This window comes from Argentina silus, assembly GCF_951799395.1.
Source record: "Argentina silus genome assembly, chromosome: X".
In the NCBI taxonomy this organism is placed as follows: Eukaryota; Metazoa; Chordata; class Actinopteri; order Argentiniformes; family Argentinidae; genus Argentina; species Argentina silus.
Window position 1 is genome coordinate 8,090,191 of NC_139653.1, and position 14,925 is coordinate 8,105,115.

Below are 14,925 nucleotides of genomic sequence, written 5' to 3' on the forward strand. Positions count from 1 at the left end.
AGTTTGGTTATGGGGTGTTGATTGTGGGGTGCTTAACTACTGCCTTTTGAAGCTTTTGGTTTTGTTTCTGGTGTGTGTGAGTGTGAGAGACAGATCTGGCCTGTGTGTGTGTGTGGGGCTGTTTATATCGATGGCCTTGCCCTTTGCCTGTCCTCCACAGTGGATTGTTTGATCTGGCCTCCTTGGTCCACTGCCCCTCGTAAAACAGCAGCTCCTTTCATAACAGGAGGGCACATTCCTCCCCTGCAGTCTGAGCTGCCCCCGTATGTGTGTGTGTGTGTGTGTGTGTGTGTGTGTGTGTGTACACTTTCATACTAGTGTGCATATGTTTATATGTCCAATATTTATTTAATTCATGTCCATCTCAACTACCAGGCAACAACAACCACTATATAATCCATGTTTGAAAGATTTGTTGTTTGATAACCTTTTAGAACAAAACTACTGTACTGTACACTCAATTTATATTCATTCTTTATTCAATCATCAATACAATTTAAATATTGTATTGAGGTTGGGTGTGTGTGTGTGTGTGTGTGTGTTTGAGAGAGATAATGTTTTTGACATCCCTGTTCATCAGATCTCCTTGAGGTAAAAAAGGGTGTGTGTGAAAAGTGGGCCATGGCATTGGGAACCTCTCAGGAGTGTGTTCTGTGACCTTTAACTCCTGTGTGTATGCGTTTTAGGAGCGGAAGCAGGACCCTGCAGCAGCTGCCTGTGCGCTGGCTCTCAGAGGTCCTGCAGGAGGTCAAGTCCAGCGACCCTTCATCCAAACTGTGTGCTACGCGCCGCAGCGCAGGCATTCCCTTCTACATCCAGGTGTGTGTGTGTGTGTGTGTGTGTGTCGGTGTGTGTGGGTAGGTACTGTGTGTTTCTCAGTGTGTCGTGTGTGTGTGCTTGCTTGCTCGCTCTGAGAAGCAGTGTCTCTGTAGTATTTAGCATGTCTCTCTCTCTTTCTCTCTCTCTCTATCTATCTCACGTACCCCCACCCCCCCACCCGTGCTCTCTCAGTCTTCTCGCTGACCCCCTTGCTCTTACCAATGGCACACACACCACACACCTCAACAATGTGCCTCTCGCTTACACTCTTCATTATGGAGACAGAGAGACAGAGAGACAGACAGGCTGAAGTCAACACCTTGGCAGGCTTGTGCATTCCTGAGGTAAGATCTGGAAAAAGGCTGGCTGCTGTGCTGCTGCTGGCCTCCTGCTAGCCTGGGCCGACCTGGGACACATCAGAGGAACCAGCCCTGCCCCTCCCAGCCCCCAGCCTCCAGGCCAGATACACAGCTGTCTCTCATCAACACTCTCAGTAGCCAGGCAGCACACCGGCCGGGCCAGGCTGGCGCACTCTGATGATGTCATTGAACAAAGCCAGTTCTGTTTGCTTTGTCCGGTAATCTCTCTGTCTCTCTTTGTCTGTCTGTTATCTTCGCTACTCCGCATTCTGCTTTCTTTTATGCTGCAAGTCTACCGAATCATGGGCATCCTATGATGGTAAAGTTTATAGTACTTGTACAGCACATAATAGTGTGTGTGTGTGTGTGTGTGTGTCTGTGTGTCTGTGTCTGTGTCCTTTACTACCCAGGCCCTGCTCTCCTCCGAGCCCAAGTCGTCTAGCTGCAGCCTGTTGAAGATGACTATGAGAGAGCTGACGGCCCTGGCCCTAGTCTCTCCTGACAGACACACAGAGAACAGTACTGTCTCGCAGGTTCGCTGCTACTGAAGCCTGACACTTGCCATGAGTGTGTATCAATGTGTCTCTTTCACCGACCAAGCAGTCATTAAGCGATTTATGTGTCTGTCTGTCTGTGTCTGTCTCTGACTGTCTGTTTGTCTCTCTGTCTCTTTCTCTCTGTCTTTCTCTCTCTCTCTCTCTCTCTCTCTCTCTCTCTCTCTCTCTCTCTCTCTCTCTCTCTCTCTCTCTCTCTCTCTCTCTCTCTTCCCTCCGTCACTCCAGGTGCATGCTCTGAACATCCTGAGGGCTTTGTACAGAGACACTCGTCTGGGGGAGAACATCGTCCCGTTTGTCTCTGAAGGAATGCAGGCGGCTGTTCTGGGCTTCACCTCCCCCATCTGGGCTGTGAGTCCTCCCACCATAATTCCCCTCCTCCTCCTCATCTCTCTCTGTCACTCATACTGTACATCGTGTTAATCGTTACTGAATGCACAAACTCACTTCCACCCTATTCTACCCTGTCTCGTCATCTTCTCCCACTCCCTCCCTCTCTCTTTCAGGTGAGGAACTCCTCCACGCTTCTCTTCAGTACCCTTATCACACGCATCTTTGGGGTGAAGAAAGGGAAGGACGAGCACTCCAAAAAGAACAGGTGTGTGTGTGTGTGTGTGTGTGTGTGCGCGCGCGTGTGAGTGGAGATCTCTCTTCCTCCTCCTAAGTACTACTCCGTGCAGGCCTACAATAACAACAACACTATTTGGTCCCCTCAACTGAAGTTTAGAGGCTCTGATTGATAATGCACGGGGAGCTTTATAATGGTTGTTGTGCTCTTCTCTGCTGGACCTGTTCTCTTCCACCAGGGGTCAGTGTGGTTACATCTCCCAGCCATCCTACTCTTCGTTTCCAGAGCAGAGTTATCAACCCCCACTCCCTAGGCAGAGTATGTCAATTAGACATGCAGTCCTCTTTACTACTTTTGTAATGGTAGATTTGTAGTATTTTCTCTCCATTTCTCTCACACATGACTAAGGTGCTTTTCCAACTCTCCCTTGGGTTGTTCTTGTTTGTACTCATCTACAGTACCCCCCCAGCCCCCCCCCCCCCCACACACACACACACACACACACACACACCTTCACTAGTTGACAGCAAGAACTGTTGTCTGGCACTTTCTTCAAGCACTGCTCCACTAGCCTTCACCTTTGACCTGTGCGGGATTGTGCATGTGTGGGGTACTATGAGGAGGTCTCTGACCCCCTGCAGCACTGACTGGTCTGTCCTGGGCTAATCTTCAATTTCTCCCATTGGATGGCACGCCTCTGTGGAGCTGGGACCCATAGAGCAGTGCATTGTGGGTATGGACAGAGGTCACATCTGGAGTGGGTGAGGCGTGATGGTAGAGATGACAGTGGAGCGCAGGATAGGACGAACAGAGACAGAAGGGTTCAGGAGAGGGGCTGGGAGAGACTTGCTGAACTGCAGCAAAGAGATCACTCATGGATATGACTGTTACAGACGAACAAAGACATGCTCATAGTTATATGAGGGTGTGTATAGACAGGGAGTGTGACAGGGTTATTTTTAAGTCTTTAGTGAACTGATACTCTTATCCAGAGGGACTTGTACCCATAAGAGTTGATCTGGAGGGATTTTTCCTTCTCATGATAAATCCAATCCGAGGTCCTTGGCCTGTCCAAGAACACAATCTGTTTTCCTTTAGTTTCATTTGCTTGTGTTGCAAGCACTCTGATCCCTCTCAGGCAGGCCAAGTCTCTTGTTTATGTTGTTGGATTTTTTCCTATCTTTTCTTGTGTGTTAGTCTGTCTCACATTATTACTGTGTATAACTGGTGTGTGTGAGTGTGTGAGTGTTTTCCCTGGGATGTGCTCGTGTGTTCTGCGTCTGGCTTATGTTATTACTGTGATTATTTGGTTGTGTGTTCTGGCTGCAGTAAATGCGTTGTGACAGGCTGTCCACTCCAATGTCTGGCTGGGTGCTGGTGTGTTTGGTCAGGCCGCTGCGTGCGTTCGTGCGTTTGTGCGTTTGTGCGTTCGTGCTCTGGGTGGATCGGGCCCCATGGCTTCAGTGGAGTTGAAGTGTATGGGACTTGCTGGGCCAGCTGACCTCTGGCCTGCATGCAGCACACACACTGGGCCATTTACCATTGACTTGTGTGTGTATTACTGTGTTTGAGGAGGTTGTATGTTTCTGTGTGTGTTTGAGTGTGAGGGTGCTCTGTGTGTTTGTTGATCAACTTATTATTTTTTTGTTTTGTTTTTGTTGTTTGTTTGGAATCAGAATGGTATTGGTTGTCTGTATCAGTTTACATACCAACTGCACTCCGTATCTTGATTTCCTTTTTATATAATTCTGATATTCTTAGTTTTCATAAACCCAAAACTGTGTTCATGAGAGACTTTTGCTCTACATTCTAGCCAAAGCCAACAGTCTCAGTAGTTTCTGTCTCCATCCTCCCTCCGCACTGGGCTCCATTTTGCTTCAGCTAAATATGTGAGCAAAGTTGGTCATTATAATGCATATGGTGTATTACATGTTCATGCTGTTGACTCTGTCATGCATGACTCTGATTTGAATGATCACAGTTTTTGCTGAGTAAAGACCCAGAGATCCAGGCAGGCAGACGAGACGGTGCCTGTCCTCAGACACCTACCTCTCCCCTGGCCCTCCACCCTTCACCCTGACCTGGATAATCTGCACAGCCATGACCCCTGACCTCCTGACCCCACCCAGGTTTCATTGGAGCAGTGAGACGTCAGACTGAGAGGCCCTCATTATGGAGGGAGAGGAGGAGGAGATGGTCTACTGCACCAGTCCTCTGCATGTAACACACACACACACACACACACACACACACACACACACACCTACACACACAGAGTAGGTTTGTGCTTCAGGTGCCTCTGTGTCTCTTTATGGTTGTCTGTCTGTTTTGTATTTATCTACCTGAATGGATAATTTTCATAGAAGAGAGGTCCCAGGGGGTATATTTGTGTGTGCACTTGTGTGTACCTGTGCGTGTGGATGTTTGTGTGGTGTGTATGCCAGGGTTAAAGTTCAAAGGTGTGTGGCGTAGGTCAAGGGTCGGTGATGGACAGGTTTGTAGGGGGCAGGGGAGCTGCACAGGGGTGGGGCGGGGGGGGAGGGTGCTAAAGCCGTTTGGCCTGAGTGGGTGAAAGAACACAGGGACTCTGTGCGTGCGTAACTGCTACCACATTGAGCCGTGTCATTCCCAATCTGCACGCTGTTTCTGTGTCGCGCTGTGACTACCCAACACAACCGGCCACCAGACATAGCCGACGCACCTTGTTACCATGATGGCGCCCTGGCTCTAACTCAGACCAGGCCTCACAACTGTTAGGGGGGTGGAGGGGGGGTGGGGTGGGTGAGGAGGGGGAGGGAGGACTAAATATGTGTCCCTTTGGAAAAAATAATTTGTCTTCAGTCACGGCTGAAGAATATGTGAAGAGGCAGTTTTTATGTTGTTGGCTTCGCCAGCTAAACATACCTCCTTCCGTTTAAGGCCACTTTATTTAGATTAGGAATTTTAAAAAAATTACTTCATTGGCTTGAGGTGAATGGGGTTTAGGGTTTGCGATGATTTTGCCAAAGTTAAATAAAGTTTGTCAGTTTATGGATGTATACACATGCAGTCGCACTCACACACACCCACACACCCACACACCCACACACACACACACACCCACACACCCACACACACACACACACCCACACACACACACACAAACTGAGTGAGTTAGAGCCCACAGTTCAGCAGTTTGTTCCAGACACGCTGCGTGCTGTAGTGAGGGATAAACAAACCTAGAGGCTGAACTCAGTCTCCCTCCTGGGTTGGCATCTGACTCCTGAGAAACTCACCCTGCGCCTGTGTAACGCTTTCAAATAGAAGGAAGTGGTTTAGAAGCTAGACCATAGAGATTTTTTTCTCTCTCTCTCTGATCACCCCTCTCTTTCCTTTTTGCATTTTTTAGCACAGGCCAATTTTTTTTTGTCAAATGGTCAAAACTTGTAAAACTCTTTCTCTCTCCCTCCCTCTCTCCCTTCCTCCAGGATGACAGGCCGGGAGTTCTTCACTCGTTTCCCGGCACTTTATCCCTTCCTCCTGAATCAGCTGGAGGAGGCTGCAGCCTCTGTGGACAGGTGAGGGGGGGGGGGGGGGGGCTTACCTCAATGTGGGGGGGCTGTTAAGGTATGTAGAAAACACCACTGCTCCTGGACAGCCCAGCAACTCTTCTCTTCTCGTCCTCCTCTGGTTTCTGGATTTAACAACCTTAAATCCAGGCCCATTGAGACTGCTTAATTAGGCTTGTTAAGTGTATTGGCTGTGCTGTGTGACAGTTTCCGTGGAATTGCCTGACTCGCTCTCTCTATCTTTCTGTCTCTCTCTCTCTCTCTCTCTCTCTCTCTCTCTCTGTCTGTCTTTACTGGAACAGCCTTGAACTTTGTGTCTGTACCATTAGGCCTCCTGAGTCTCAGAACCCCCCCCCCACCCCCTCTCATAAAATATTTTCCACTGCGGATAGGCCCTCCAATCAATATCACCTTAATGTAATAATCAAATTAATGAAATACGTTCTCAGCCTGTTCCTCTCACCTTTCCCTACCCCCCACTGCGTCTCTTTAAAAGTGAACAAATTTCCCAGGAAACTCAACCTCAGCTGTCTTATCTCCTGAATGGAGTACTGTAGCCATCTCCTCTGGTCTTTCAAAAAACAGCTTCACAAATTACCGATTGCGGATTTAAGACCGTAGTTCTCAGGTAAAAAGTGATGGGCAACAGAAAGTCAAGGAGAGAATGTAGATGGCCAGATTTCTACATCTTTCCTTCCCCTCTTCAAGACTCATTTGTCTCTTCTTCTGTCTCAATCTTGTTGCTCTCATCCCCTTATTTTTCCTTTTTAAATGTCTCCTCTTACTTATTCCCTCAATCCCTCCATTTCTGTCTGTCTCTCTATGCTCTCCTCTCCTCTCTCCCTCAGCTAAGCCGCTCATATGTTTGCAATTCCTCTGCTCTCCGATGCCATGATGACATCACAATTCTGGCTGGCCTGCGCTCTGCCTGACTGAAATCGGACGCTAAACACATTACTCAGGGCCATAATTAGCGGGCTATTACATTTCCTATCTCGCCCATCGCACGGCTGTCCCAGAGGATTGTGGCAAAGGGGGGTAGATGTGTTTTGGTGGATGTCATAATGAAAAGCACAAGCCCAGCTGGCAGGGGGTCCTCTCTGCTCTATGGGGACCTTATGGCTCTGGAAGGCCCTGAAGTTACGCCTCTCTATATACACTCTGGGCTGCACTTTCTTCTCTTTTCTCTCTATATCTATATCACACACACACACACACACACACACACACACACACACATAGTGACACTGCCAACCCAGCTGTGGAACTATTTCAATTGTAATAAATTTTAAAATTTCTAAAAACGTGTTTTCGCTCTGTCATTCTGGGGTATTGTGTGTGGATTGATGGCAATTTTAAATCCATTTTAAATTGAATCTATAACACAACAAACATCACAACATCAATACAATGCTCTCTCTTTCTCTGGCCCTCTTTCCACTATACTCTTCATTTATATAATTATACCCCCCCTCTCGTTCTCTGTCTATTCTTTCTCTTTTTCCTCCCTCTCTTTTTCTATCCACCACTGCTCTCAACCCATCAACTCACCTTATCCCCTCCTCCTCTCTCCTCAGTGATAGCGGTCAGGTGAGGTTGCACCCCAGCCTGTTTCTGCTTCTACTGGTGTTGGGACGCCTCTACCCTTCTCCCATGGATGGCTCCTCCTCCCCCCTGGGCCTTGCCCCCTTCATGCCCTTCATCATCAGGTGAGTTAATGATGAACACAGACACACGCGTGCGCGCGCACACACACACACAGAGACTCACTGTACTGTGTTTCTCAGTGTGTCATGGTGTTCCCAAATTCCCGGTCCCTTATCTCGGTGCCTCCGGGTCTCACTGTTGCATTTCTGCACCGGGGAAAACAGACAAATATTATTGGAACGTGTTCTTCCTCAGCACCTGCAAGACTGTCTGGAATCAGCACATGTCCCCGCCATTGCCCAGTCCGAACCATCAGCCAGTGAAGGGGGAGGGCCTCCAGGGGTCAGTCTCCCTATCACAGAGAGATGTCGGGTGTCCCTACACCCTAATAACAAAACACTCTGTTCCACCACCAGGACAAATAGATGGGAGGAGTGTATTGAGGGGGATATCAGACAGTTTATGCAGATCCTTTCCCATAAACTGAGTATTCCGTAACACGAATGAGGTGTGTGTGTGTGTGTGTGTGTGTGTGTGTGTGTGTGTGTGTGTGTGTGTGTGTGTGTGTGTTGTGATGTGTCTTCCTGTATCTGCTACTTAAATAGATTTGATCAATGAGACCAACCTTGATAAATAAAGGTTGAAAAAGAGAGCTGGAGGGGTGGTGTTGGCTGGTCCGGTACAGTGGGGGTTAACTGCTGCAGGGGTAGAGAGAGAGAGAGCGCTGGCTGGCTGGTTCTTGTCAGTGGAGGTATGCGAGGACATCCACCCAAATCAAGCCCACATGTTGGGGATGTTAAATATAGCACGGCCCTGGCTGCTTTGGCTCAGGCGCTCTCTCCCCCCTCTCTCTCTTTCTCTCTCACTCTCTCTCCTTCCCCCAGGCGAGTGTGGACGTGTCTGGGAGACTGACCCCCCCACCCCCCACCCCCACCCCCCAGCCCAACTACACAGAGCGGCCTCAATGTGGCCAATCCACCTCTCCATCCCTCTCTCCCTCCCTCCCTCCCTTCCCTTCGTCTGCCACCCCTCTCATCTCCAGCTCTCTTCTGATTTAGCTCTCTGTCAGTTCTCTACATCTCTCACATTCCTTTACCCCCTGAGCCTCATTGTGTCATCTCTGATTTCATCAGTAGGGCTGATGATGAGGATGAGGTTGATGATGTTGAGGATGATGATGATGAGGTTGATGATGTTGAGGATGATGATGTTGAGGATGGTAACTAGACAGATGAGTCATATGGTTACAGTATTCTGCTGTAGTTTGTTCTCTCTATCAGACTCCACTATGGCTCTGGCGAGCAGGATTGTTTGGTGTTAACAATAATTGACCCAGTACAGTTTCTCTGAAGTAAAGAGGACTGCCATGATCCAAATGAGCCCCAGATGCCCTCCCCTCCCCCTCTCCTCCTCGTCCCCAGTCTGTGTCCTCACCCCCTGGAGACAGCTCGGACGGCCCTGTTTCTAAAATTACACCCCTCCAAACTGTCATTTCCTGTCCAAAGAGTTTTAATGGGACAAATTAGCACTGATAGTTAACATATGTGGCACACATGGGGGGGTGGGGGCAGGCAGAGGGGGGGGGGGGCAGGCAGGCTGTTGGTCATTGTGTGTGTGTGTGTGTGTGTGTGTGTGTGTCCGTGTGTGAGTGTGTGAGAACATGTTCAGACCAGTGGAATGAAAACTATTGTCTCTGTCTGTCTGTTCTGGGGGTTCTGACACAGCAGGTGGAGGAGCATTTGTTGTCAAGTGATTTCTGTTTCACTTGATCATCTATTTTCAGTATCAGCTGATCTCAGCTGATCTACTACAGCTGGAATGTGTGTGATTGCCTTGTGTGCGTGCGTGGGCGCGTGTGCATGTGCGAGAGTGCACGTGTGCGTGTGTGCACACCTGTGTGCGTGTGTGAGGGGGAGTGTAAACATCTCTACCCTCTTCTCCTGGCCAAATCACAAAGCGAGCATCTTAATTTTGACTTTCCATCCTGCAAGCTGTCGTGATGGATGATGCTCTTGTTCTGGAAGCAGCAGTGGATTTTCCAGGCTGTTTGTTTGGCTCTAGCACTCGTAAACCATTCTATCACCACGGACCGAAAACTGGAGGCCCCGGCCCCTCAAATCTCACAATCCTTTCATCCTCCTCCCTTTCTCTCCCTATCCTTTCCCCCTTTTTTTCCCTACTGAGCACTTTGATAGTAAAAGACCCAACATGTCTCCATGTCTGTCTGTCCCATATGATTGAACCTTGGCAGTTATTCTGTCCCCGTCACAGTGAGCCGCGAAGCTTCTCCTCAACCTCTCTCTCATGTCCCATTCACGTCTCTCACTCGAGGTGGCCATGACAATGTTGTGGCGTTGGAGAGGGACAAATAGTCACAATATAAACATGGCTAATCTTAGCGGGAGTACAGGGTGGCCTGTCCACGTGTGTGTGCGTGTGTGTGTGTGTGTGTGCGTGTGTGTCTATCTCTGTCTGTCTCTCTGCCTGTGTAGGGCATCTCTACACCTCCTCTGTGTTGTGTTCCAGGTGTGGTCGCTCAGCCGTGTACAGGACCCGTGAGATGGCTGCCCGGGCCCTCGTCCCATTCGTCATGGTAACCCAGGTCCCCTCCACCATCCAGGCCCTGCTGGAGGAGCTGCCCCTCAAACCCGGACCTAGAACCCAACAGAACCACATCCACGGAACCCTACTTCAGGTCGAGAACCTAACCCAAACACACCGGCACAGTATGCAAAGTCTCAACACGTGCACACACACGCACACGCACACGCACACACACACACACACACACACACACACACACACACACACACACACACAGACAACACACTGACAAGAGCTCTCAACATGTCCTGACAACATACAGAGCCTCATTATCACATCAGGCAGCAGAGGGTAAAAGCATATTTAGTATTGTAAACACACACTGACAACACAACTAAACACTCACACAGTAATATCAACATAGCCCTGTGAGACGCATCATAGGACATTTCCCCAATGGTACTTGGACATACTTGCTGGAATGGGGGTGGGGGACTGGGAGATCAGGGGTCAGGGAGATCAGGGGTCAGGGGGAGGAACGGATTAGGGTTTATTCTCCCTTGATGTAGCAGCACATTGATTTGATAGTGGCTTGGGCTGCAGTGGGTCTTCTGTGAGGGACGGAGGGAGAGGGGGGGAGAGAGAGAATAATGTTTACCGTATATTTCTGATTGTTTATATACATTTAAACTTGAAATGTCTTTATTCTTTTGTAAATGTTTGTAATGTGTAATGTTTACTGTTAATTTGTTATTGTTTATTTCACTTGCTTTGGCAATGTAAACATATGTTTCCCATGCCAATAAATTGAATTGAATTGAGAGAGGAGAGGGAGGGAGAGCGGAATGGCAGGGAGGTGGGCTCTCGAAAGCTGATGGGAGGCTTTGAAGGAGAGAGATTTGTTTTCTTTCCTGTCATGGCGACCATGTGTGGAGCTTTCCCAGATGTCTGTTTCTCTCTCAGCTCCGGAGGAGGATGAGGGGAACCCTGTCTCTGTGGGCTGGGGAGAGGAGGGAGGAGGAGGAGGAGGAGGAGGAGGAGGAGGAGGAGGGAGGAGGAGGAGGAGGAGGAGGAGGAGGAGGAGGTGGTGAGACAGAGAGACAGAGAGACAGACGGATATAGGAAATGGCATGTCTTTGTGCATACACGTGTTTATGTATGGGATGAAGTAGAGCTGATGCCTGCAGCCATTCCCCAACCCTTTCATTTCCTTGCCCTCATAGTCTCACACACACACACACACACACACACACACACACACACACACACACACACACACACACACACAGTAGCAAATAGGGCCACAGTGTAATGGTAGAATCTGCTGTGTGTTGTGGAGGATGCGGGAGACTGGGGCTGGTGAGTGACAGAGAGTGGGAGAGGTGTGTGTGTGTTCTTGTATATATGTGTAGTCCTTGTTTGGGCAATGTGCCACAGACCCGGACTGGCAGGATGAATAGCAGCATGTCGTGTCCCATGAAAACGAAGGGGTGTCTTTCCCCGATGGGCTGCAGATAAGGTGGGAGTATTTGCAGATCCCCTGTGGAGATAGTCAGTCAGAAGTGTTTGGCTCTGGTGGAGGAGGAGGGGGGAGGACTGTTGTGGTGGGAGATGTGGTTGTATGCAGGCGGACTGAAGTAAACATGGTATAACACAGAGAAATACAGTCTACGTGTGGACGGGAGCATAACACACAGCCCCACTGATGGAGGAGATTGTGTGCGTGCGTGCGGGACTGCATACTGAGGGCCTGTTTAAGCTGAAGCGATTAAGACAGTGTATTCAGCTGCAGGGGATGGCTAATGCATGCAAATGTGTTCTGTCAACACACTGAGTTTGTGTCTGTGTGTAACAGGTAGCAGATGTTGGTGTCTCTGCTCTTTTGGAAAAAGCTTCCTCCATTATTTTAACCACATTAGCGTTACCAACACCCACCCACACATGCATGCATACACACATCATCCTGACTCGGTAACAGTCCGAATCGTACTGTAGTCATATTCTCCCCGGGCCCTGCCACCACCCACCATGAGACTTCTAAGTTTCGGCAGAATGACTGCTGGGGCGCGCACCCCCTTATCTGTTGTCTCATGAAGGAAGCGCAACGTCTTCATCGAAGTCTTTGTTTCATGACGCATTCCGTAGTGACCACTTGGAACCTCTGCAGACTGTCGATGGAAAGATGCTGTCTTATAAGAATGTTCCTCGCCCCTCCCCACGCCCAGGCATGTGAGTGACTTCAGTGCACCTTTAGGTCCACTCTACATGCACTCAGTTTGCCCGTGGCGACACTAAGGTTACGTTACGGCCTAACCCATTGTTTGTTCCCAAGGTCATCCCCATAGCATACCGCAGCATCGCTGCAGTACTGCTCCCTTTCCATTTCCGCCCTTTTCTTCCCTACAACAGCCTATGAACACCCTCTGTCCAGTGCCCGCGCTGCATGTTTACATGGACAGGACAGCTTCATTCAGGATTTGTGATCAGTTGTTTATCTGTTTTGCGAACCCTGCCAGGGGAAGTCTACACAGAGCCTCTCCCATTGGATTGTGGGGGCCAATGTTGAGGCTTACAATTCTATGGGATTGCAGACCCCTTTGGGGATCCAATAACATTCCTCCCATGGGTTGGCGGCGTCCTGGGCCTGTTCAAGTGTGTCTCTGTTTCTGGGGTAGGGGCTGTTGCCAGCTGGGCTTCTCCTCATACCGTTCAAAGATCTTACAGCTTGGATGTGACTGCGCCCTCTGTGGCACATACCGTCCTTGCCACAGGTTTGGAGACTGCGTGATGTAGAAGGGGTACATTCTTGTATCAGTAGAGGTGTCCAGTTTGGACCAGGCAATTTTGCAGGGTCCCATAGTGAGGGGTCGAACCAAGTCAACTGAAAGAGAACGACAGGTCACAAATGTAACCCAGGTTGAGGGAGACCCCTCAACTCATTGCCCATCTCGCGCTGAACTCGTAAAGAGTGGTTCACTGGATGAAATGGCGTGCTGTGTCCCTTTATTGGGACGGGTGATAGGCGGGGCTATCATTTGCAAGCGTCACTGCAAGGGGTCTTCAGCGAAAGGTACAGAAGAGTGCATGTGCCATAGTGAGGGTCTCCCTCATCTCCTTCAGAGAACCTGGGTTTGTAACCTCTATGTTTCCCATGACCTATCGGGGGTTGGTAACATGGGACAACAGGGCTTGAAAGCCATTGTGACATTAATCATGGATGTTTTGGAAACTGTAAAAGTACTAATTAATACTCATAATTATCTGTGTACATTTAATTTATGGGATAATGACCCACATACATATACATGTACAGAGACACACACACACACACATACACTTATTCAAAGATGCACTCTCACACAGAGCTAGTTTTGTGACCTGCATGGTGTCCTCAGAAGACCATTCCTAGGGTGGCGTCATGCATCAGCAGACAGACACAGAGGTTAGAGATATCCCTTTGATTAAAGCATCACCAAACACAGTCAGAGCCAGCACCGCCCCAGAGTTCTGTTGACACAACCTCCCCGCTTCCCCCTGAAGCTGGCTAACGAGGGGACCAGACAGACTAGCACTAACAGAACCCGACGTTGGATCCTCTCTCGATACGCGCTGCTGACGCCACGTACCCAGAATGCACCCTGGCTAGCGGCGGCTAGCGTATTGGGGTCGTCCCAGTGGAATTAATCCTTAGTATATTTCCATAACATAACTCATAAGCAGCTCACCCATCATCCTCTCTCTGTCTCTCTGTCTCTCTGTCTACAGTAGTAATAGCAGGGGTGATTCAGGTCTCCTTACACCGTATTTCTGATCCCTCTCTTTTTTCCCCCCTCTAGCCCATGGACAAGTCTTAACTTCTTAGAGAACATTCAGGTGAAGGTTATTATCTGGTGTAATATGGTTGAGGGCAGTAAGAACAGATTTCCCACATCCATTATTGACTGTTGGTCGATAATATATTTGCCATTTCAACCGTATCTAATCAATGACACATGAGGCTAAATCAGCTGGAAGTTAATGCAGTGGATCTGGCTGGACACAGTCACCATATGTTCATATACATTTTAGCCAAATCTCTGTCATGATAGATGGGATATATCAAACCACTTGGCCAACTACCATGTTTCTTTCCATGTCATGTTTAGAGGTTAGACCAAGGTTAGAAAGGTACATGTAGCTATTTGTGTAGAGTATTTGTGTAGCTTTGCAGAGGTCTAGCTGTAGTGCTGAGACTGTGGTAGCTGGACACGGTTCTGAGTAGTGCGCAGTACCAGTGCTGATGACAGGGGGCAGGCGCAGGTCACTACTCCTCCATGTACTTTCTGTCTCACAGCTCCACAAGGACACAGCTGCTTTGTGTCTGCTCAGACACACACACACACACACACACACACACACACACACACAGAGAGACAGACAGACAGACAGACAGACAGGTCATGCTGATCTCCCTCCTAGTCTGCACACATGGTAACAAACAAGTCCCTGGGCTGCAGTTCAGTTCCACAGCTCTGATAAAGATTGATTGATAAAGTGCAAACACAACAGCGCTTGTTTGCTACAGCGTGTGTGTGTGTGTCTGAGTCTGTGTAGAACTAGAACTCATTAGTTTGTAGAGTTGTTTGTTTGTGTATGAGTGTAGCTTGTTCATGTGCATTTATGCATTGGTTGCCCTCAGGTAGGTAGGTGTGTGTGTGTGTGAGAATCAATCTTTATCAGAGCCATGGAACTGAACTGCACCCCAGGGACTTGTTTGTTACCATGTGTGCAGACTAGGAGGGAGATCAGCATGACCTGTCTGCCTGTCTGTGTGAGTGTATCTGTCTCTATAGCGTTGCCCTGTGCTCTGTGGTCAGTGCCTGGTTGTGCCTGTGGGAGGGACTGCA

At 49.0% G+C, this 14,925-nt stretch overlaps 1 protein-coding gene across 1 annotated transcript in view; it reads left to right on the plus strand.

Moving 5' to 3' along the window:
- Positions 1-14,925, plus strand: part of thada (THADA armadillo repeat containing) — a 57,060-nt gene that overhangs the window by 14,593 nt on the left and 27,542 nt on the right. The window contains exons 23-29 of the mRNA XM_083695898.1: positions 687-819; positions 1,589-1,711; positions 1,961-2,083; positions 2,239-2,330; positions 5,768-5,857; positions 7,426-7,557; positions 10,022-10,190. Coding sequence (XP_083552024.1) covers positions 687-819; positions 1,589-1,711; positions 1,961-2,083; positions 2,239-2,330; positions 5,768-5,857; positions 7,426-7,557; positions 10,022-10,190 — 862 coding nt within the window. The remainder of the gene's footprint in view (positions 1-686; positions 820-1,588; positions 1,712-1,960; positions 2,084-2,238; positions 2,331-5,767; positions 5,858-7,425; positions 7,558-10,021; positions 10,191-14,925) is intronic.